This window comes from Biomphalaria glabrata, chromosome 11 (genome assembly GCF_947242115.1).
Source record: "Biomphalaria glabrata chromosome 11, xgBioGlab47.1, whole genome shotgun sequence".
Classification (NCBI taxonomy): Eukaryota; Metazoa; Mollusca; class Gastropoda; family Planorbidae; genus Biomphalaria; species Biomphalaria glabrata.
In genome coordinates, this window is record NC_074721.1 from 12,494,179 (window position 1) to 12,519,092 (window position 24,914).

At 37.8% G+C, this 24,914-nt stretch overlaps 1 protein-coding gene across 1 annotated transcript in view; it reads left to right on the forward strand.

The window, feature by feature from the left end:
* The window catches only part of LOC106063215 (uncharacterized), an 82,329-nt gene that overhangs the window by 29,591 nt on the left and 27,824 nt on the right, over positions 1 to 24,914 (forward strand). Inside the window, exons 12-26 of the mRNA XM_056004316.1 lie at positions 34 to 153; positions 1,861 to 1,955; positions 3,187 to 3,492; positions 5,141 to 5,248; positions 6,583 to 6,749; positions 8,236 to 8,302; positions 9,593 to 9,663; positions 11,052 to 11,213; positions 11,897 to 11,985; positions 12,834 to 12,909; positions 14,184 to 14,258; positions 20,215 to 20,382; positions 22,755 to 22,920; positions 23,778 to 23,869; positions 24,531 to 24,737. Coding sequence (XP_055860291.1) covers positions 34 to 153; positions 1,861 to 1,955; positions 3,187 to 3,492; positions 5,141 to 5,248; positions 6,583 to 6,749; positions 8,236 to 8,302; positions 9,593 to 9,663; positions 11,052 to 11,213; positions 11,897 to 11,985; positions 12,834 to 12,909; positions 14,184 to 14,258; positions 20,215 to 20,382; positions 22,755 to 22,920; positions 23,778 to 23,869; positions 24,531 to 24,737 — 1,969 coding nt within the window. The remainder of the gene's footprint in view (positions 1 to 33; positions 154 to 1,860; positions 1,956 to 3,186; positions 3,493 to 5,140; positions 5,249 to 6,582; positions 6,750 to 8,235; positions 8,303 to 9,592; positions 9,664 to 11,051; positions 11,214 to 11,896; positions 11,986 to 12,833; positions 12,910 to 14,183; positions 14,259 to 20,214; positions 20,383 to 22,754; positions 22,921 to 23,777; positions 23,870 to 24,530; positions 24,738 to 24,914) is intronic.

Below are 24,914 nucleotides of genomic sequence, written 5' to 3' on the forward strand. Positions count from 1 at the left end.
CAATGACAATGAAATGACTTTCTGAATCCTCAGATGTTTATCCAACTGTCAGTACTACGTCAACGTCAGGCATCCCCTCAGGCTTGGGGTCGGCTGCCGTAACTGTGAGGAGGTGACCTCCAGAAGTGTTGAACTCAAATGGTCGAGTACGAAGTGAGTAGTTTGGCTGGTTACACTTGCTAGTTCCACTCGCGTGGACACGTTTGATGTTGTGACCTAGAGGTCAAGGTGTAAATAGAATTATTTACCTTGAACTAAGAGAAAGAAAAAAACAACACGTTAAAAAAATACTTTAAAAAAAAACGAAGCTTATATTAAGTGCAATTGTATCAATCAATTGTTACGGGATTGAAACGGGGTATCTGGGTCAAGGTTATCGTTGTAGCTTTTTAAATGTATTTTATGTATAAAAAGACGTATATATACGACATGAATTCAAACTCATAAGCTAAAACCTCCTCCTAGCCAACACGCTAACCACTGTGCCAGCGAGGTGCTTATGAAAATAGAAGGTTTCGTAGCTATGTATTGTTAGTTTCAAACTTTTAAGCGTCAAAGCATAAAGATGACTAATTCAACTTATACCGCCGCATCTTTCAAGTACAATTTCTTTTCCTCGATCGTTACCAAACAAAATAATTAATTACTAATAATTAACTAATTGGTGCATTTTTTTAGAACTGATTCTTGCTTAGTCAGGTACAAGAAATAATTGTGCAACATTTCAACTTGATCCGAGATTGGGTGTGGGAGACATAACGAGTAAAAAAAATGTACCAGACAGACAGATTGAATTGATAGAAGCTTTGTAAAAATTGAATCACTGGTTATCTCCTTGTGAAATGGACAGAATCTGCTGTGACTAAACGAGTCGATTCTGGAGCGGCAAAATTGCCACATTTATGCAAGTGAATGCATCTGTTTTAGAGCCCACTAGCCCACTGATAGGGCACATTTCCTTCTCCTTCTTATGTCAAAAGACGCCTCATTTATAATTCTCTTGGCGAAGTTCATACAGACGCATAGTCTGTCTCCAAGCTGTCCGGTTATATTAATAATAATCTTTATTATCCGTGAGAAATTTTTACAATTGTGTATTACAAATAACAATACATGATTACAGCAAACATTTGTACAATAGCACACAAGATATAAGTTCAAAGCCCAGTTTCTCTTTAACACTATATGTGAAATTTACAACAGTAAGTTACAGTTTGTTCAACGGTTTAATTGACAAAGGAACAAAACAGTTTTAGTGTCTCTATGTTTTTGTGATTGGTACCTTAATATCTTTCTTGTGGTGATAATGTGTTAAATTCTTGCGCGATTCCCTCCCAAATACTTTCGTCGGTGTCTGAAGACATCTATATAGGGCATAGGCTATTCTTGGGCGTCCCTTGGGTCTGAATCCTCTGGGTAAGCCCTTCCATCTGGCATGCGGGTGACATGTCCGAGCAAACTTAATTTTGTTCTATGTCACTATAGAGCATAGACATTGTTAGTTATTATGTTCTTGAATAAAAGCCAACTATCTGTGAAAAATCAACATGCTTGACAGAGACTATGGTATAAATGCAGGCCTTTATTGCTTTGCTATTGTAATATTTCGTTTTATGTAACGATGGCCACACGGATTTCTTCAATGTTAAAAAAAAGCATTATTGTTTATAGAAATGAACCAAATATTTTGTTCACTGCCACTTCCATAGTCGAGATTCATTAAAAGGAAAAAAAAAGTTCATTGTAGACCTTTTCAAAGCTTCCAGTGATCAATTATTAATGTCATTGTGGCTATTTTGTTCATTCTTGTCGCTGTAATAGTCTACACCACTTGTCATGCCTACCATTGTCTCCTCCTAGACCAGGTGGGCACATCTTCAACGATACTCAAATGTATGCAACTATCAAGGTTGAGCCGACAGTCAATCTGACAGAATTCCGAGTCACTCTTACTTGTAAGTATTGCATTAAACAAAATCCTAGAGTCCCTCACGTTCGTCACATTAAACAGCAGAATGAGTCCGTAAACTGCGGATACTTCAACAACTGAAGCGAACACTCAGTGGGGATTTTTTTCTCTCTTTCAGTTGGCATCCAATGCCGCAACTGTTTTTTTTTATTTTTTATTTCAAAACTTTTATCAAGTCACTCTGTCTGTTTGTCTGTCTGGTACAATTGTTGTACACGTTATTTCTCCCACGCCCATTCTCGCATCAAGTTGAAACTTTACACCATTGTTTATTGTACCTAACTACACATCAATAAAAAAAAAACACAATTAGTCAAGTAATTAGGGGTAATGTATTATTTGAATTAAAATATAGAAAAAAATCCTACAGTATTGAGAGATAGATAATGAATGTGGAGGTGTTCCCCTTAGATAAACATAGTACATTTTATATTTTTGATGTTTTATTGTAACTCTTTGCCATTGTAGGAAAAGAACAATTATTACTTCTAGTTTATAAAAAAAAAATCGTGAATTTTAAAGGTTTGATTTCATTTGTTCAGATTGGTGAATTTTGCAATAATCTTCAAAATGTTTAATCAGTTTAATGCAACAGTGTGTAGATTCATCCTTGATACTTTTTAAAACCGTGGTTTATAATAAAAGATAGATCATTATTTAATCATAGATCTGATTTAAAAAAAAAATAAAGAAAAATAAACACTTTTAGTTTTATAAAAAAAAATTACACACATTAATCTGTTGTACATCTCTATTGTCTTTAGCCTTGACTAGAATCTCTTTCGTAGGCACGATAGCTGAGTGATAAAGCGCTTGGCTTCGAACCGAATTTATAATTTCGGGATCCTAAGGGTGCCTCTGAGTCCACCCAGCTCTAATGGGTACCTGAATTAGTTGGGGAAAAGTAAAGGCGATTGGTAGTTGTGCTGGCCACATGACACCCACGTTAACCATGGCTCACAGAAAAATAATAACCTTTACATCAACTGCACCATAGACCGCATGGTCTGAAAGGGGAACTTAACTTTTAAAATCTCTTTCGACGACCTTCCCGCCCATTCTTTGGATATGTCTTGCTAACTTCCAATTGAACGTGAGACAATTTATTACATTTTAGCACCTCATTATCCCTGGGAGGGTGGCAGGTGGTAGGCTAAGATACAAAACATTGACAAGAGAAACATTGAAAATACATGAACGTCAATCTTTCTTTTCAGTCAGTTACTTTCACAGAGCTGAGAAAATTGAGTCAGTTGCCAGTCGCGACTTCCTTACACCCGGCCTCACAAATTTCAGCGTCCAGACCACCAGGTCGCATAGGATGATCACCACGTTGTGGGATGATTGGGGAAGAACGGCACAATTCAGTGAGCCCTCCAGACAACCCAACCAGGAGGTCTCCACGTCTCTTTTTCAGGAGCTGTCCAGAAGTAGAGTCACTTTGTCCAGTAACAACACCGCCGTGCCGCAGAGTATTCATCAGAGGGTCACTGCAACGCAACGCAATCCTGTTGGTCAGTTAGGTCAGTGATTTCTTATCTACGGTCTGACTGGCTTGAACGCAATCCTGTTAGTTTGTTTAGTGATTCTTAATCTACGGTTTGACAGGCCCGAGGCTCTAATAAAGAACCTATTTATTTTTTTTTTTGGCGTCGATACAGCACGTGATCGAAAATGGTTCGAATGTTTGAGGGACTTACTTCAAATATTTAAATTGTTTAATGCTAATGAGGTTGTTCGTATCTCTGACCTACTTTAAAGTACTTCACATGATTAAGGTCTTATATATGACAATAATGGCAGTATCTTCCAATGATTAGCTGTAGATCTAGTTCTAGTACTAGCCTAGATCTAATACATCTATTAAAGCAATCATATCAATTAGTGAATTATCTGACCTAGTTTTATTAAAGATTTAGATATCTAGACAATTTTCACATTCAAATTTCAAATTACAATGAAATCAATGAGGCCATTAATGTAAAACAACATTAGCACGTGACTTGTGAGAAATGCGTAACAACCCAATTGAAATTTATCACAATACTTCCATCCTTTCCCTCCCCTCCCCCCTCCCCCCCCCCGTATCTCAATACTTAGTAGAAACAAAAATTGATTTTCACATTCCGTTCAACAGTATTACTGAACACATGACCACCTACTCAGTACGGTGTTACACTTCTAGGCAATTGTGAAACAGCTAACTAAAACGTTGTTTCTTTATACAATATTTATTTTGGTCAAAAGTAGATAAGCCGAATTTTAACCAAATCAAGAAGTTCAAATACTTAATTTACTTTTATAATTACTGGTATACAAATATAGATCTAAATCTATCTCGACCTCTTAGAAAAAAAAAATTAAAAAAAAGCGATATTTTGCTAGTCGATAGTAGGCCTAAATTCTAAAAGGCAGATCTGAATGTTTATCAGCTTTTTGTTGGAAAACTACTATCTACTGTAGAAAGCTCATAAAGTTAATTTAACAGTTATTATTTACTTAGTAAAGTATGATTACAATGCAAAGACGAATTTATTTTCTAATACAAAATCTTAATTTTCACTTATTTTATCCTTTTCACAACCCAAATCCACAGAGATTGGCTTAGCTAGTGCCTACGGGTAGAAGGTGCGACGCCCACTAATCTACTTCCGGTTTCCTAATTTTTATCCTCCAGGCCATGCCTATCTTTAGGGATTAGGTTTCGTCTTGTCTAAGGATATGACCCGCGAATCCCATACGATGTTCAGTCACTAGCCTTAGAGGGTCAGTGCCCTTACAGTAGAGTTCTTCACTAACTATTAGTGACGTGTCTCTCAATATGCAATACCTAGCTGCTGAGCCACGCTTATCCTCGACCTTTATAACCTCATTATCTTGTAAGCGTAGGTCGCCGTTGGTAAGTTAGGACAAAAGGTCATCAGTTTCATAAAGTAAGACTTTTTCGAAATCCATTTTTTTAAATACTACTTTTTTAATATTACTTTTTTTAATATAATTTTTTTTTTAAATTATAACTTTTTTTTACCATTGATTTTTTTTTACTATCACGGTACTACAATAAGCTGATTTTTGGAATAAAAATAATGAAAGTTTTGGATAAATCTCTTATCATGTTCTGTATCACTTTCAAATCAAAAATTATTTTGTTTTGTTTTGTTTCATGAGCAGTAACTGAAATAACAACAGATCGATTTCGACTCATCTTTCGACCATACGAAGTTAAATCTGCTGCATTGAATGTAATCTTCCCTTTAATCTACGTTTTAAATGTAACAAGTAAGAATCTGTCATGAACAAAACATTGAGAATTTTTTTTTTCTCTACAAGTTATTTTTTATTTATCTTTGAAATCATTATCTTGCATGGCAGTTTTTTCAAAAGATTTTAATGTGGAAATAGCCAGAAACAACATGTTCCATGTGCCCCAGAAGAAAGTGGCCTTGTAAAAGTGCGTTGCCTTGAGAACTTTAAACAAACCAAGTAAATTTGATTCAAGCTGATCTACAACTTACATTTAATTTAAGAAAAAAACTTCGGAGATTAACAGAGAGGCAAAATAAATAAATGTTTTAAATCCAATACAGTAGCTAACGTCTGTTCGTGTATGTACAACGTGTGCAGTTTTTACTGAGATGTTGCGCTCAGATTGATGGACCTCATCACTTTATGCCCCGTGCGGTCCGCACCACCGGCACATGGCTAGCTACGCCACTGCTTCGGACTATCAAAGGCCATCTGTAATGTAATTTGTAATGTAATTTTCTAGAATTATGATAAACTCACCTAGCAGAAGGGAAACTGAATTCAAACCTCTGCTGCCTTGCAGCTATACCAGAACATGGGAAAGGTTTCGTGGGTCTACCTGAGGAAAAATAAGGAGCCGGCGACCCTCAGGCAGTTGCAGCACATAGCGCTACACCCTGTAAGAGCTTGCGACGCCGCTAATCCCAAACCGTATATACATGTCATTTGCAAAGAATTACATAATGTGCCCTTGAATATCAGATGTAGGACTGTGTACAAGTTTTTTTTAAACTACTTCAAGGGCTGGTAAAATAAATGTTTTATCTATAATGTGTTCCATGTTTGGCTATAAGTAAAGAGATCTTTGTAAGACTCTCACAAACCACCATCTTCTCTATATGATATTGAAGGGAGAGTTTGTGGGTCTTTTTTGAACTTTATCTTTGAGAGTTCGAAAGTTTTTCAAAGCTTTATCTTTTATCAAGGTGGCATCGTCTCAAATGATCCTCCAGTGTAATTAGTTCATATCGACATGAAAAGTAAAAGTCACTTAGGTAACCGCTTGTTTGACAAGGAGGGCATGAATCCCAATTTTAAATAATCAACGCCTTGCAATCTACATTTCTGTTTGTTAAACATTACTTTCCATGATCGTAAACTCCAAATTTATTGTTTCACTTTCGTAGACCCCTGGGGGTCTATATAGACCACTTTGGGAATCACTGCGCTAAATATTCAGAATGTACGAAGTGTTCCGTCATGGAAAACGTTTTGGGACTCACTGTTTTTTGAGTGAAAAAATGATCTTTTGTGCCCGATGTAATCATCAATCTTCCCTTCACTCATTGTCTTTTCGTTCCCCACAGCTCACCTTGTATTGGGTCAAGGCACAGGTGCCAACGGATTTCAGATACTGACGACATCATCTCTAGATTTCTATCTGCCCTTGAACTTGGCTCCAACAGTGAACCTGAAGACGGTGTCATCGTTTGGGCTGTACCTGTCGGACTCTCAAGATGTCACAATACCCTTGGTAAGGCAAAAGTCCCTATTGAAATAGAGAAACTTTATCGTCGCCTCTCTCTACTTTATGCCTGGATATGTCCGTCGTTTAAAATGCCATCGCTCTTACGTGTGTAATATGCCCGTAAGCCGTGTCGCCCTCTCAATGTATGTCTAATGTGCCCGTAGGCCGTGTCGCCCTCTCAATGTATGTCTAATGTGCCGTAGGCCGTGTCGCCCTCTCAATGTATGTCTAATGTGCCGTAGGCCGTGTCGCCCTCTCAATGTATGTCTAATGTGCCGTAGGCCGTGTCGCCCTCTCAATGTATGTCTAATGTGCCCGTAGGCAGTGTCGCCCTCTCAATGTATGTCTAATGTGCCCGTAGGCCGTGTCGCCCTCTCAATGTATGTCTAATATGCCCGTAGGCCGTGTCGCCCTCTCAATGTATGTCTAATGTGCCCGTAGGCCGTGTCGCCCTCTCAATGTATGTCTAATGTGCCGTAGGCCGTGTCGCCCTCTCAATGTATGTCTAATGTGCCGTAGGCCGTGTCGCCCTCTCAATGTATGTCTAATGTGCCGTAGGCCGTGTCGCCCTCTCAATGTATGTCTAATGTGCCGTAGGCCGTGTCGCCCTCTCAATGTATGTCTAATGTGCCGTAGGCCGTGTCGCCCTCTCAATGTATGTCTAATGTGCCGTAGGCCGTGTCGCCCTCTCAATGTATGTCTAATGTGCCGTAGGCCGTGTCGCCCTCTCAATGTATGTCTAATGTGCCCCTAGGCCGTGTCGCCCTCTCAATGTATGTCTTTGTTTCCAAGTCATATTAAAAGTCTTTTTTTGCTGCATGAGTCTTAATGTACAAAATATAAGCGGGAAGAGTGACGCTCCATTGAATTTTTTTTTAAAATCATAAATGTTAATGAAAGTAATCTGCTCCTTGATATTTTATAAAAATACAGTGTTTTAGAAAAAGAAGAGAAAGGGATACAGAGAAAGGCAGGGGAGTAGGTATGATAAAAACTAAAGAAAACAAAACTACAAACTGAAGACTGGCAGAGATTTTAAAGTAGATAATATAAACAATGTCCAATATCTTAATTGATAACTAACTGTCTCTAAAGTAGTAGTTGATCAGCGGATGCGGTGGCTGAGGTCCTGGGTTCGCATCTCGGTGAAGGCTGGGATTTTGAATTTCGGAATTTTTAGGGCGCCCCTGAGTCCACCCAACTCTAATGGGTACCCGACTTTAGTTTGGGAAAGTGAAGGCGGTTGGTCGTTGTGCTAGCCACATGACACCCTGATAGTTAACCGTTGGCCAGAGAAACATATGCCGTGTAGGCAACAAGGTCTGAAAGTGGAACTCTACTCTACATATACTCTGCTTAATTATCGCTAATTATTTAAATAGAAAGGCCCCACATTTTTATGAAATATTATATTATCAATAAGCCTGGATTTTTATTGAAAAAAAATCTAATAAATCTATAAACAAAATGTACTTTTTCTATTTAATTTCAGAACTCAGACCTAAAAGTGACAAACCTTTCTGATGCATTCCACAAATATTTCAGCAACAATGATGCAGGTATGAGACTGCTTTGTACTTTCTGCCCCTCTAGATGTATTTGCTGTGTACTTTCTGTCCCTCTAGATATGTTTGCTTTATACTTTCTGTCCCTCTAGATTTGTTTGCTTTGTACTTTCTGCCCCTCTTGTTGTATTTGCTGTGTACTTTCTGCCCCTTTAGATTTGTTTGCTTTGTACTTTCTGCCCCTCTAGTTGTATTTGCTGTGTACTTTCTGGCCCTCTAGATTTGTTTGCTTTTTACTTTCTGTCCCTCTAGATTAGTTTGCTTTGTACTTTCTGTCCCTCTAGATTTGTTTGCTTTGTACTTTCTGTCCCTCTAGATATGTTTGCTTTGTACTTTCTGTCCCTCTAGATTTATTTGCTTTGTATTTTCTGTCCCTCTAGATATGTTTGCTTTGTACTTTCTGTTCCTCTAGATTTGTTTGCTTTATACTTTCTGTCCCTCTAGATTTATTTGCTTTGTACTTTCTGTCCCTCTAGATTTGTTTGCTTTGTACTTTCTGTCCCTCTAGATTTGTTTGCTTTGTACTTTCTGTCCCTCTAGATTTATTTGCTTCCTCTGTCCCCCCCCCCCCGGCTACGCCCATGGTTCATTGTAAAGGCTTACAGTTGTTAAGCTAGTAAGAATGGTACTGGGACTAAGTACTATAAGACATGTTACATGAATGCATAGCTTCTTAACCAATCCGTCCCTCTTAGCCAGTTTCAACCACTTTTATTCTGAAATGCCATTGGGTTTTGGTTCATTAAAACCATATTAATTGTAAATTTAAGAAATATTTTTGGTTTATTTAAAAAAAATATTTTCTTTTATTTAAAAAATACTTTTGTTTTATTAAAAAATATTTAGGTTTATTTGCAAAATATTTAGGTTTATTTACAAAATATTTAGGTTTATTTACAAAATATTTACGTTTATTTAAAAAAAAAATTGTTCCTTTAAAAATATTTTGGTTTATTTAATAAATATTTTGGTCTATTTATTAAATTTTTGGGTTTATTTAAAATATATTTTGGTTTTAGCACAGTTCAAAACACTCCCAGCCTTTCACGAGCCTTTTTATAATTGAAATGCAGCCCCTACCAGGTTGTTCAACTGTTAGTATCATCATATCTCTAAAGTGTTATTAATTGTCAATGTCATCAAAGCCTCTGAAGTGTTTGTTCATTTGTCAATAACATCCAAAACTCTATAATGCTGTGTAAATAATGATGTCATCAAAGCTTAAAATTTTCTGTTTTAATGCTGACAATAATCTTGCCTAATGTAATCCGTTATATTCTGTAGACATTACCCAGCTCTTGTTTCTTCTCTGCCAAATGATAGACAGTGACCTTGACATCTCTTCACAAATAAAAGTAAGTGCTAACTAAAAGGGTTTGCCCTTGACATCTCTTCACAAATAAAAGTAAGTGCTAACTAAAAGGGTTTGACCTTGACATCTCTTCACAAATAAAAGTAAGTGCTAACTAAAAGGGTTTGACCTTGACATCTCTTCACAAATAAAAGTAAGTGCTAACTAAAAGGGTTTGACCTTGACATCTCTTCACAAATAAAAGTAAGTGCTAACTAAACGGGTTTGACCTTGACATCTCTTCACAAATAAAAGTAAGTGCTAACTAAAAGGGTTTGACCTTGACATCTCTTCACAAATAAAAGTAAGTGCTAACTAAAAGGGTTTGACATTTGAGGAGAAAATAACAAGGGACTGGTATCCATCTCTAGCATATATTCAAATATATATAAATATATAAACATAAGTATAGACATATGTGTCAATCAATCAATCAATATGTCTGTCTGTCTGTCTGTTTATCTATCAATATCTATTTATCCATAGATAGATAGATAGATAGATAGATAGATAAATAGATAGATAGATAGATATAGATAGATAGATAGATAGATAGATAGATAGATAGATAGATAGATAGATAGATAGATAGATAGATAGATAGATTTGACTCTTTGATAGTCCGACACTTCATAATTTGACACAATCGGTAATCTTACGCAGCGTCGACGCTAATTCATGTAATTAATGTATGCTGTAGTAACTACATTTTAGAACGTAGTTATGCTGAAATTGTAGTTTAGTACAGTGTGTAAAGCTGAAATCATGTTGTTTTTTTTTAGGTTATTTTTTTTATTATCTATTTGTTTAATTTATACCATTGAAAGTCTAAGAGAATACTTCATATAAAATAATAAATTGTATTTTCTTGATATTTACTGTTAAATTCATATAAGTACAGCCCCCCTCCCCGGTCCTGTAAGTGTTACTATCTAGAGTCAACTGTAGATGGATTAAATAATTTATGGATAGATAGATTACTAGATTGGTTGATATGTTGATTGATGCATTAAATTATATGGGAGGGGCAGTGGCAGAGTGGTTAAGGGCTTGGTTTCCTGGGGTCCTGGGTTCGAATCCTGGTGAAGACTCGGATTTTGAATTTCGGGATAAATAGGCGCCCCTGAGTCCACCTTACTATAATGGGTACCTGACTTAAGTTGGTCATGTGCTGGCCAAACTTGCTCGTTAACCGTTGGCCAAAGAAACAGATGGCCTTAACATCATCTACCCTAGAGATCGCAAGATTTCAAAAGGGAACTTTACATAACTTTACTATTGCTGTATATAAATTGATGTATACTTCTATTGATGTATACTGCATATTCATATTGTTCAAAATTCGCGTTCACTAAATGTGTTCCCGTTACTTTATTTTGTTTATGTGTCCAGTATGTAGAGTCCATCTATAGACATCTGATTGACCCACAGCACAACCTTGTGGACTACAGCAACTTTACAGTGGTGCTCTTCTTAATGAAGAGATTGTTTTATCTTTTGCAGAAACTGATTGGCTGGGGACATTTAAATTTATTTTCATTTTGCGACAGTTCGGTAGGTGGCGTGCTTTGGCTTTGATTATTTTTATCTTAGCTTTATAGTTCTTAGGGATTTATTTTATAGTTCCATCCTTTATCATATATGATTACATTTTAAAAAATGCCTTAGTGAGAATCTAACAAGAAGAATCTAACAAGGAAAATTAAAGAAGACTTGAAAATTATTATTTTTTAGATTTTCGTGATAAACTAAACCATGTCAAGTCACTGGTGCCAATTGAATAAAAAAATAATTGAGTTATAACTTTGAGAATATATCAATGTATCGCATTTAATGTACATATACACTCTTCTGTCTTACTGCTTGGCGGTTGCCTTCATATTGTTATTGGGTTATGTCTGCTTCATTTAGTTTTTACAAACAGAAAGCTGAGTAGACTTTATTCTGCTGTGCAAGAAAGTGCATAAAACTTATCATAAACCTTTAAACAAAAGAGATTATCAACATTTCTTTTTTCTAAACCGGATACACCAAAAAGAGATCTATTTATAGTTTTTCCGCCATTAATGAAAATCTCCAATTGAGATTATATGTAGATAGACTTTTTTCTTCAAGCCACTTCCTTATACTACAAGATCAGATGAGATACAAAAAAAATATATTTTTTTATTAGTCCACTTCAATAATTGAGCCTTTTATATAAATATTTAATTCCTTATAATGTATTATTTTTTCAGACTTACTTTTTAAAAATTATTCGCAAGATTCTAGACATGCATAATGAACATCTGGACGTGCCTATATACGATTGTTCTAAAATTTATTGGTAAGTTGACCAGATTATTCAGAAATTGTGTACCATTTTCTCTTCCAATCCTGTATAAAGAATAATGAAATGTATTTTAATGCATACACCATTGTGCCCATTACAGAACACGCGGTGGATGGCTTCCAAACCAAGAGGTCTTAAGTTTCAACCACGGGAAGCAACAGGAAATTTAAGCATCGGGATTTTTAGGACTTCCCCCCCCCTCCCCCAAGTGAAACCAGCCCTAATAGATACCTAAGATACGTGGGCGAAATAAAGGCGATTGGTCGTTGTACTGGCTACGTGCCTCCCTTGCCTGCGGTTGGTCTTAGAAACAAATGAGCTTTACATTATCATTATGAGCATCCATAGATTGCTATAGAACATTTACATCTTACCAAAATTATGCAAAATACCTTGTAGTCTTCTTTTTACTAAGCCTGCAATGCCCATACTACTGCATGCGTGCTATATTCGGTCCAGGACATGGCGCTTTCCAGCCTGTAGAATTCTCTGTCCACAGTGCACACTGAAGCCTCAGAGGCATGGCTGTATTGGACTCAATGATTGTTGGAGGTATTGCGAGCTTTGACACGTGTTTGGGAAAGCATATTGGCCCCTTTTAGACCTTAAAATGTTGCGAAACACTGGACTTGGCTAACGACGCAGAGTGCAGAATTGTGAGTTAGTGTCACATTTTGCGGTTATTTCATCTGTGCTTAGAAAGCTAAAGCATGATTTTCGAAGTCCTTTTGCGATGTCGTCATAGTAGAACTGTCTAAGTGTCTATATTTATGTTTATATATTTATATATATTTGAATATATGCTAGAGATGGATACCAGTCCCTTGTTATTTTCTCCTCAGGCAGATCATCGATATACTTGATGATATCAAACGGAATTGTGACGCTGCATACAAACGTAACGTACACTACTTACAGGTAAGCAAAGTCTTCTATTCTATGGAGGTAAAGGGTTAAACTAAACAAAAAAGGAGGAGGCTTACATCTACTATAAGTGCAGTGTCGTTGGGCCTTTTGTTGTGATGTAGTTCCATAAGCTTATACAATCAGCTATGTAGACAGGACCGGATTTATGTATACGGAGCCTCCGGCAGAGTTTTTTTTTGTTATCTTCTATACTTTTTCGAAAGGTGTAATAAAAATCCACTTATTAATTGAAATACTAATATTTAAAAGCACGCTCCACTTTCTAAAAGATAGTACCCGTACATTCAATTGAATGTTCCTTTGTTTAAAATTATTATTGAAAAATGCGTATTTTAGTCACAAAAATGTAATGTTATACGCAATGTAGTAATTCCTGAGTTGATTACCAGCACGCTATGAACAGACCAGAGATATAATATCTAGGTATGTCTATGAAGCAGACACTTCTTAACCACAACAGTGTTGTCAACTGCAAGGTTGGTTAACATGCATGACTAGATGCATAACGCGTAGGACGGAATCATCTTCTTTTTGAAGTAACGTCTGTATTATATAAGATAAGATAAAATAAGATTTTAAGTATTATCGGTAAAAATGCGAAAAAAAAACAACAACAAACAAACAACCAAAAGAGCGTAAAGCCGCTGAGCCGTAGAGCCCCATCTGCCATCCATTAAAACCGGCCCAAAAGGAAGCATCTAAATTTAATTGTAAGATGATTAGATTTTGAAAAAGTATAAAGTCCAAATGTGTGGCCAAGTAGCTAGTAATTACATGTACTATCCAAAAGAAATACAAGGGATTTAGAATTTCTAGGAAAATCGTTTCAGCTCCCATTGTGATCTGTATCCAACTATCCATCCACCAAGATATCCCTTATACTTACGAAAATCAGGTTGGTAATTGAGCAAATAATGAATTAAAATCAGTATCGATTTGTCTATTTTCCACTTTGTTCTTTTTAAAAATAGAAGCGATGTTGGACATGTTTAACGATCCCCCCTTAGTATACTTTTTATTTGTGATGGGGAATTTTATTTTTTTACATACAGGCATCTTAAACTCTAGTTAAGGGTCCCCACTTGCTTGTACACAGGCTCATCTTTTAATGATGTATTATTATAGAGTGAGATATCTCTCTTTGTTAAAAACGATGGGATATCTTCCTTGGCTGAAGATAAGCTAACCATCATACGATTGACAAATGCATGAAAATATTGTCCAGTTTTATCTAAATTGTTGTTTTAACTGTGCTTCTGACTTAGGCTTTCAACATTGGTACGGACATCTTTATCATACTTGACATAGCACTTCAACATTGCCCTTTTAGACTAAACCAAGTAAGTCATAGAACTGTGTAGTCTTTTACCTGTCTGGTTTGTTGGGTCCAATACCAAATCTACTTGAATATTTAGGCAAGGAAATAAGCGGTAATTGTGGAGATGGCAACTAACTTCAGTTACGTTTCTGATTTTGGGCAAGATCAGGGTGCAAAACTGAAATTAGACATATGGGTGTATACATGGGCGTAGCCGGATTTTTTTTCGGGGGGGGGGGGATTTCCCCCCCCCCCCCAGGCGGAAAAAAATTACATATATGTGTTTGTGTGTTTCCGCAAAAATCTGTCACTGGCAATGTCTGAAGCCTCTTCCCACCTGCTCTGAGGACCTCAATGAAAGTGTGGCGCCAAGTTGTACCAGGATGTCATCGCAACTCTTATTATGCGTAATTCATTTTGTCGGAGAACATGTCCCCCAAAACTTCATGCGACGCTCTGTCATAACCTTACTAAGGGTTCGACATATGATTTCTTTGATTTAGACCCGATCTCTATAACTGACTCCTAAAATCTGTCTTAGCCATCTTTGTTGAGCCACATTTAGTGTTTTTCAATTTCGGCAGATGACTATTCACACTTTATTAATGGAGCCCAGCCACTGGTAGAAATTTGTAACCTCTCTTGACTACGCACTTGGAATTATATGCCTGTATTTTGCTTTAGATTTTATATAGAAAAGGAAAGTTTTATCGTCAAAATCATCTGTTGAGGGGTTTTAAACTAAAAAAAATCTCTGGAGTTTTTTTGTTTTTTTAATTCAAACCCCCATTTAGCTACGGTCATAGAATTTGGTGATTGTAGTTTGCTTTAAAATAATATTGAAGAGAGAGATTTTCAACTCAAAATGCTCTGTAGGGGAATTTTAAACTCAAAACCATCTGAAGGGGTTTTAAAATTTTTAAAGCCATCTGGAGGAGGGGGATTTAAACTCAAAAACCCTCATTAGCTTAGCTACACTCAAAGAATTTTAGTGTGTAATTTGATTTTTTTTTTATATTGAAGAGGTATTTTTCAGCTTCAAACCCCACTGGCAGGGGGTTTTAAACTCAAAACCCCTTTGGCTACCCTCATAGATTTTATAGTGTGTAATTTGCTTTTTTTTTATATTGAAGAGGTACTTTTTAGCTTCAATCCCCAACTGGAGAGGGTGGGGGTTAAACTCAAAACCCCTTTGGCTACGCTCATAGAATTTTGAGTGTATAGTTTGCTTTTTTTTATATTGAGAGGGGGTTTATCGTAATTTTTGGAGGCGGTTTTAAAGTCAAAATCTTCCTTAACTGTTTTCTTGGAATTTGGGGATTGTCGTTTGCATTTTTTAAAGTTTTGTTTATAGAAGAGGGGGATTTAACTGCAAAACCCCTGGTAGGGGGTTTTAAACTCAAACCCCGGTAGAGGGTTTTAAACTCAAAACCCCTGTAAGGGGTTTAAAACTCAAAACCCCTGGTAGGGGGGTTTAAACTCAAAACCCCCTGGTAGAGAGATTTTTATCTCAAAACCCCCTGATAGTTTTTTTTTTGACTCAATACCCTCTGATAGGGGGTTTTAAACTAATAACTCCCTGGTAGAGGGTTTTTAACTCAAAACCCCCTAGGCTGTGCTGTGGTAAGGGATGATTTAGTATTAAAGTCTCACCTAAAATAAACAAAATGAAAGCAAAAAATCATTCACTGAATTCACTGATCTCATTTCGGGCGGGGGGGGGGGGGTTAAACCCCAACCCCCCCCCCCTGGCTATGCCCATGCGTTATTAGTTATTTAACAAATGTAGCTACGACCCCCTCCATCCAAATGGTTTTGTTCTTGGTGGAAACAATGTCAGTTAATTTAATTTCTTTTCGTACTTTTTCTTCTAAGTCTTTTTTTGTTTTAGGTGAGCTATAGCTTAGGATTGCTGCTTGGTCTTGTGGTATTCTAGCTGGAATACTTGGTTGTGTGGTATTCTAGCTGGACTGCTTGGTCGTGTGGTATTCTAGCTGGAATACTTGGTTGTGTGGTATTCTAGCTGGACTGCTTGGTCATGTGGTATTCTAGTTGGACTACTTGGTTGTGTGGTATTCTAGCTGGACTGCTTGGTTGTGTGGTATTCTAGCTGGACTACTTGGTCGTGTGGTATTCTAGATGGACTGCTTGGTTGTGTGGTATTCTAGCTGGACTGCTTGGTTGTGTGGTATTCTAGTTGGACTACTTGGTTGTGTGGTATTCTAGCTGGACTACTTGGTTGTGTGGTATTCTAGCTGGAATACTTGGTTGTGTGGTATTCTAGCTGGAATACTTGGTTGTGTGGTATTCTAGCTGGACTACTTGGTTGTGTGGTATTCTATTGGACTACTTGGTCGTGTGGTATTCTAGTTGGACTACTTGGTTGTGTGGTATTCTATTGGACTACTTGGTTGTGTGGTATTCTAGCTGGACTACTTGGTTGTGTGGTATTCTATTGGACTACTTGGTCGTGTGGTATTCTAGTTGGACTACTTGGTCGTGTGGTATTCTAGCTGGACTACTTGGTTGTGTGGTATTCTAGCTGGACTACTTGGTTGTGTGGTATTCTAGCTGGAATACTTGGTTGTGTGGTATTCTATTGGACTACTTGGTCGTGTGGTATTCTAGTTGGACTGCTTGGTCGTGTGGTATTCTAGCTGGAATACTTGGTCGTGTGGTATTCTAGCTGGAATACTTGGTCGTGTGGTATTCTAGCTGGAATACTTGGTCGTGTGGTATTCTAGCTGGAATACTTGGTTGTGTGGTATTCTAGCTGGAATACTTGGTTGTGTGGTATTCTAGCTGGAATACTTGGTTGTGTGGTATTCTATTGGACTACTTGGTCGTGTGGTATTCTAGCTGGACTACTTGGTTGTGTGGTATTCTAGCTGGACTGCTTGGTCGTGTGGTATTCTAGCTGGACTACTTGGTTGTGTGGTATTCTAGCTGGACTACTTGGTTGTGTGGTATTCTATTGGACTACTTGGTCGTGTGGTATTCTAGCTGGACTACTTGGTTGTGTGGTATTCTAGCTGGACTGCTTGGTCGTGTGGTATTCTAGCTGGAATACTTGGTTGTGTGGTATTCTAGCTGGAATACTTGGTTGTGTGGTATTCTAGCTGGAATACTTGGTTGTGTGGTATTCTAGCTGGACTGCTTGGTCGTGTGGTATTCTAGCTGGACTACTTGGTTGTGTGGTATTCTAGCTGGACAACTTGGTTGTGTGGTATTCTAGCTGGACTACTTGGTTGTGTGGTATTCTAGCTGGACTACTTGGTTGTGTGGTATTCTAGCTGGACTACTTGGTTGTGTGGTATTCTAGCTGGAATACTTGGTTGTGTGGTTTTCTAGCTGGACTACTTGGTTGTGTGGTATTCTAGTTGGACTACTTGGTTGTGTGGTATTCTAGTTGGACTACTTGGTTGTGTGGTATTCTAGCTGGACTACTTGGTTGTGTGGTATTCTAGCTGGAATACTTGGTTGTGTGGTATTCTAGCTGGAATACTTGGTTGTGTGGTTTTCTAGCTGGACTGCTTGGTCGTGTGGTATTGTAGCTGGACTGCTTGGCCGTGTGGTATTCTAGCTGGACTACTTGGTTGTGTGGTATTCTAGTTGGACTACTTGGTTGTGTGGTATTCTAGCTGGACTACTTGGTTGTGTGGTATTGTTGCTGGACTACTTGGTCATGTGGTATTCTAGCTGGACTACTTGGTTGTGTGGTATTCTAGCTGGACTACTTGGTCGTGTGGTATTCTAGCTGGACTACTTGGTCGTGTGGTATTCTAGCTGGACTACTTGGTCGTGTGGTATTCTAGCTGGACTACTTGGTCGTGTGGTATTCTAGTTGGGCTACTTGGTTGTGTGGTATTCTAGCTGGACTACTTGGTTGTGTGGTATTCTAGCTGGACTACTTGGTTGTGTGGTATTCTAGCTGGACTACTTGGTCGTTTGGTATTCTAACTGGACTACTTGGTTGTGTGGTATTCTAGCTGGACTACTTGGTTGTGTGGTATTCTTGCTGGACTACTTGGTTGTGTGGTATTCTAGCTGGACTACTTGGTTGTGTGGTATTCTAGATGGACTGCTTGGTCGTGTGGTATTCTAGCTGGACTACTTGGTTGTGTGGTATTCTAGATGGACTGCTTGGTCGTGTGGTATTCTAGCTGGACTGCTTGGTTGTGTGGTATTCTAGCTGGACTACTTGGTTGTGTGGTATTCTAGTTGGACTACTTGGTCGTGTGGTATTCTAGTTGGACTACTTGGTTGTGTGGTATTCTAGCTGGACTGCTTGGTTGTGTGGTATTCTAGCTGGACTACTTGGTTGTGTGTTATTCTAGCTGGACTGCTTGGTTGTGTGGTATTCTAGCTGGACTACTTGGTTGTGTGGTATTCTAGCTGGACTACTTGGTTGTGTGGTATTCTAGCTGGACTACTTGGTTGTGTGGTATTCTAGCTGGACTACTTGGTTGTGTGGTATTCTAGCTGGACTACTTGGTTGTGTGGTATTCTTGCTGGACTACTTGGTTGTGTGGTATTCTAGCTGGACTACTTGGTCGTGTGGTATTCTAGCTGGACTACTTGGTCGTGTGGTATTCTAGTTGGACTACTTGGTCGTGTGGTATTCTAGCTGGACTGCTTGGTTGTGTGGTATTCTAGCTGGACTACTTGGTTGTGTGGTATTCTAGCTGGACTACTTGGTTGTGTGGTATTCTAGCTGGACTACTTGGTTGTGTGGTATTCTAGCTGGACTACTTGGTTGTGTGGTATTCTAGCTGGACTGCTTGGTCGTGTGGTATTCTAGCTGGACTACTTGGTTGTGTGGTATTCTAGTTGGACTGCTTGGTCGTGTGGTATTCTAGCTGGACTGCTTGGTCGTGTGTTATTCTAGCTGGACTGCTTGGTTGTGTGGTATTCTAGCTGGACTGCTTGGTTGTGTGGTATTCTAGCTGGACTACTTGGTTGTGTGGTATTCTAGATGGACTGCTTGGTTGTGTGGTATTCTAGATGGACTGCTTGGTCGTGTGGTATTCTAGCTGGACTACTTGGTTGTGTGGTATTCTAGATGGACTGCTTGGTCGTGTGGTATTCTAGCTGGACTGCTTGGTCGTGTGATTTTCTAGCTTGACTGTCATGCGGTTGTCTCGCTTCCATCCCCCGACTTCTTGTGGGAGATTTGGGCTAGTATGTAGACCTGGATGATGTGCAAGAGACAAGAAAATGTGTCAGTGTAAAAGCTAGCTTCAATGTGGCTCACATTTTAAGTAGAGAAATGAAGTAATTTTCTGACGCGTAAAAAATATAAACTTCAAGTATCCCATTAATAAATTTAAGTACTAGATCCACAGGCTTGTCATTACATTAATCAATATTATATAAATTGTGTACCCCTTCGGTAATCTGGCCCGCGACACAAGTTTTGGATATTTAAGACTAAGACTAAGACTGCTTTATTGATCCTTATGGAAATTTGTTGTGATTACAAGGACTTTTTTCTCATATAAAGACAACACAACAGAAACATACACATAAATACAACAGACACAACATAGAAAGTTCATTCAGCGACTACACACAGGCATCTTGGTCCTATTCATGTTTCCTGAGCAACGAGTGGCGTTGATATAGTCTGACCGAATGAGGTACGAACGAGTTTTTGTATCGCTCTGTTCTTGTTTTGATTGACAGTAGTCGCCCACTTCGCGAGTGACCGTTGTCTTCCAAGATTTTTTTCGATTTTCCGTAGACACTTTTGTTCAAAAAGTTCCTTTAAATATGGTAATGTTGTGAGTGTAATTTTTGATGCCCTTTTCATGATGTTTTCTAGACGTCGCAACAGGACGAATTAGGTTGACTTTTATTAGTGTAATTGCATTCCATCCTTATCTTATATAATACAGACGTTACTTCCAAAAAGTAGATGTCCTCCAAATCAACCAAGGGGACATACTCAATTAACCTCTTTTATTGTCTTTTCATAGTTGTCCCCCTTAGCAGACTCCATTGTAGAATGCTGCAGTTTTGATTCCAGCCAGAAACGAGTGTTGAGAATCGGCAGTACACATGCTTATGGCTACGTCTATGTGGAGACGCACACCTACAGCCTGCTCATCAATGACATATCAATCGACCCCTACATCCAGATGGCGGTAAGATAAAATACCAGAGAATACATAATAAGAATTGATTAGTCTTTTCAAGCGGGCCAGGATTTAGGAATGTGCTTAGACTGCATTAGAGATAACAGCTGGCTAGAAGAAGAAAAAAGTTGTGGAAGCTTTGCAATCACGAGAACTTCGAGGCTGAAGGACCTTGTGATTCACGTTTGAGTCTGCTCGGCTTTCGTTTGTTTCCTAAATAATGTATATGTAATGTTAAGAATGCAGGAAACCCAATAGCCTCAAGGGCGTAACCATGACAAAGTTATCTTAATTTGTAATATTTAAGCCTCCATTTGCCCGTGGCGCTCGGGCGAAAAAAACCTACTGGTGTGATTAAGAACTAAGTCCGTTGCACTGGCGGGGACGGAAGAAAGTCCCAACAAAAATGTCACTATCTCACACCGTTCCTCATGGGGCCGCCCCTTATGGCTGACACCTGCACGGTTGATGTGGTACATAGAAAGAACATGGAAAAGTTTCCTCAGTTTGCTCGGCCTTTGGCCTCGCTTCCAATCCGTGCGTCTTGTGAGACGAGCCATCGGTAATAGGGATGCAATAATTGGATATTTCCAGATAGATGTTTGTTCAGACAGGAAGATGGAGGCAAGCTTACATAAGCCTAAACTTTCAAGAGTCTAAGAATATACTCTTGTGACAATTACGAAGAGGAAGGCCTGCATTGCACAGGGCTTCCACATTTAGAAATCAGGGCCTGTTTTAACTTTCTTTTTAGATGGTAGCTTTTCTGGCTGGGTTAAATGTAAATATCATATTTTTATTTTAAAAAAATATTTCTTAAAGGGACACTCTGATGGTTTTGACAATTTTTGATATAATATGTGTTTTGATTTACAGAAAATGAATATATGATTCTTTTTTTTTTCTTTGCAAACTTAGTATTGATGTTTTTCCGACGTAATTTTCCTGCGCATCCAAAACAGTCAGACTTTCACCGGCTTTCTATGTGACGTCACAAAAGTGTTTTAATCTATTGATTTATTGTATAACAGGAGACCATACAGCAAAGTTTACATTCTCGTAAAAGAAATATATCTTGGTCTATGCAGTTAGATCTATGATCTTGTAAGCAAAGAATAAATGCGTATTAAAATTAGATTTACATGCTTGACTAACCACGGCAGTGTGTATTTTCTAGCCAGACCACTCAACACACAACAAACACTATCGCTTGGTTGTCTTGTCATGACCGACTACACGTAGTCTCGACTAGCCTTACACTGACCAGTTTGTTCGAATCAGTCAGACACACGATCTATTTACTTCTTATGACAGAGAGAGGCTTAGATGAAAATGTTACTCTTTTTGTCGAGTTGATTATCCCAATACTTTTAGATCTATCTATACATATATATATATATAACTGTATCATAGCTCTGGACTAGGCCGTCACTAAGCTTAACAGCCTAACAGCTACTGTAAGAATGAAGCGATACGATTGGTCAAATCTAGTTTCTCATTCCGTATTATTCATGGAAGTGACGTAAGAACTAGCTTAAAACAAAATCTCATAGAACCCCGTTTTTTTTTTGAGATGTCAAGAATTTACTGAATAATTTACTAAATATAAATGTATCTAACCATTTAAATAAAAAATGGTAAAATGTTTACTATTACAACTTTTTACGCAGAATTTAAATATGTCATAACTCAAATTTGAAAAACCACCGGAGTTTCCCTTTAAGTTTCTTCTAGAGCAACTTAAAACACAATTGCCATCTTGCTACTCACTAGATTCATGCGCCTCTAAATACCACTTTAAATGTGGCTCATGGTGATTGACAATAAAACTCAAAACCAAATAGTCGTTATTGCTTTCAATAGGCCACAAATCAGATTCCTCCAGGGGTCTCGGTTCTGGGTAAGTCTCTCCAACTTTCCCCACGACTTGTCCATCTGCTTCCTGATCACTGCGCCATGTATTTCAGGGTCGTCCCTTTTCCTATTTCCTGGTAGGTTCCAGCTCAGGGCTTGTCTTGTGATGTTGGATGCAGGCCTACAAGGAGTATGGCCTATACATAGCCAGTTTCTATAACTTAAAAACAAAAATCAACATTTACCGTCTGTCTGCTTTCTGCCGTCATTCCAGTGTTAATGTAATCACATTCATGGAAATATTTGCAAATCCAAAGTGCTACATCATTCAATTATTAATGCAAATGCCATCTAGGTCAATGGCCATGCATTACGTCATACATTGAAGGCGAAATGGTGTTCGTAAGAGTGCCAACAGGCTACAATCTTTCCAAACGCAAGAATCTAGGCACTGGCGTCTTTACAAGTGGCGTCACATCTGGTAAAGTAATAATAATGTTTTAGAGTTATTCGACTGACATCAACAGGTGTATGGGTCACATGAATCCTCGCTGTCGTCACGTATTGGAGATTTGGAAATAAACGCCCCAGTAATTATGATAGTTATTCAACAGTTATCTCCATTGGACTATTTCCTTGAAGAAGTCTACTGGGAAATCTTCGATATCAGACTTATACCTAAACCTTTGACTTGTAAGTATCTATCTATCTATCTATCTATCTATCTATCTATCTATCTATCTATCTATCTATCTATCTATCTATCTATCTATCTGTCTGTCTGTCTGTCTGTTTGCCTGCCTGTCTATCTATCTATCTATCTATCTATCTATCTATCTATCTATCTATCTATCTATCTATCTATCTGTCTATCTATCTATCTGTGTCTGTCTATCTATTCTTCCATCTATTGTTCCCGCTGTCCTAGAGGTTCCCCTCTCCCACGTGCTCACAAAAGAGATTTGCCACACGCTTTACAGGAAAGATAATATATATATATGTTTTTATTTGTACCTTGTCGTCCCACAGAACTATAGGAAAGGGCTAATTGCAAAGACCATGAATGAGGCAATGGCTATTCTCCAACCATCAATTAGAGCAGTGCTTCCCAAACTTTTTTCCTTAACGGAACACATCGCACATTTTGACTATATAAGGAACACTTTGCTTACTTTTTAGAGAGATTCACCTGGTGGCCTAACAGTTCATTACTTCAGTAGTTCGTGGAACACCTATTCAGGGCTCGCGGAACACTAGGGTTCCGCGGAACACATTTTGGGAAACACTGGATTAGAGGATCATTTCATCACATTACACTGAACCTTATCTTCACAGCAATCAGCTTATTGAATTTTATGAATATTAACAACGTGATAACATTAATAGCGTCAGTGTACTAAGAAAAATTTAATTTTAATTAGCAGGATAAATATCTCCTAACGGTCAATGGGATATTGAGAAAACCAAGACAGCTCCGATTTCCATTTTTGTTTTGACTATGTGCCTCATCTGACAAAGTCTCACTTGTAATCTTTTGTTTCTTCTTCTAGTTGACCATAAGACGTTTAGAATTAAGCTACATACTGGACTCAACAGACTCGGAAATCGGGTTGTGGTAGACAGTGACTGTCTGTTACTTAAGGCAAGACGTCGTGTACTTTGTGTTGCCAATCGAATGAAAGTGATTGTATGTGTGGTTCACATTTGTCCTATGACGTTATTAAGGGTCTTCATTGATTTTCTTTTTTTATAGACTTTGAAAACCCAACTTTTGTCTCATAGGAACTTAATGGTTGCTTATAGTTTCAAAGCATACGATATTTATTTTTGCAAAACTTATATCAAATCACTCTGTCTGTTTGGTGCAAATTGTACACATTGTTTCTCTCACACCCGATCAAGTTGAAACTTTACACAATATTTGTTGTAATCAGCAAAACATGAATCGATAAAAAGAATTAACAAGTTGGTTAATAATTTTGGTATTTAATTATTTTGTTTGGCATCGAAAATAAAAAATAAATAGTAGTTATTGATGTCTAGTGATAGAGCTGTATGTGTGGAGTTATTCCCCTTTTTATTTTTTTCAAAACTTTTTCGCAGATCAAGCTTAAATTTTGCATAATTTTTTATTTAGAGTCGATGACAATACATGAATCAATTAAAAAAAAACAATTAGTTTATCAATTAGTGGGAATTTATTAAAATTATTTGATATAGAAAAAGGGGAGCTTATTCCTACAGTATTGAGAAATATGGCATTGATTTTTTTTAAATCAATATTTTGTTTGTTCTTCTTGCAGTTTAACGCCTCGGTTATGTTTGGTACTCAGCTCTTTCTGCGGCCCTCTCTGGACATGATATACACGGTGTCGCCTATCATCGTCAGATCTACCCGCGAAACGCTGGACATCATGGACAAAGGCTACGTGGAAATGCCCCGGACTTATAATGAGACGTTACGCAATATCACTGGCGACCCCACCTCTCTGTTCCTGCCACAACTTCCAGTAAGCCGTCGTTTGTCTGTGACTTTTTTTTAATGTTAAAAATTAACAAAATAACTAGGGAAATATACATTCTTTTTTTAATCATATAACAAAATCGGCATCGAATTCCACCAATTTTCGGAAGCTGATGCTTTTGTAATAAACATTAAGTCATAGTATCATTCGATTTCTTCATTA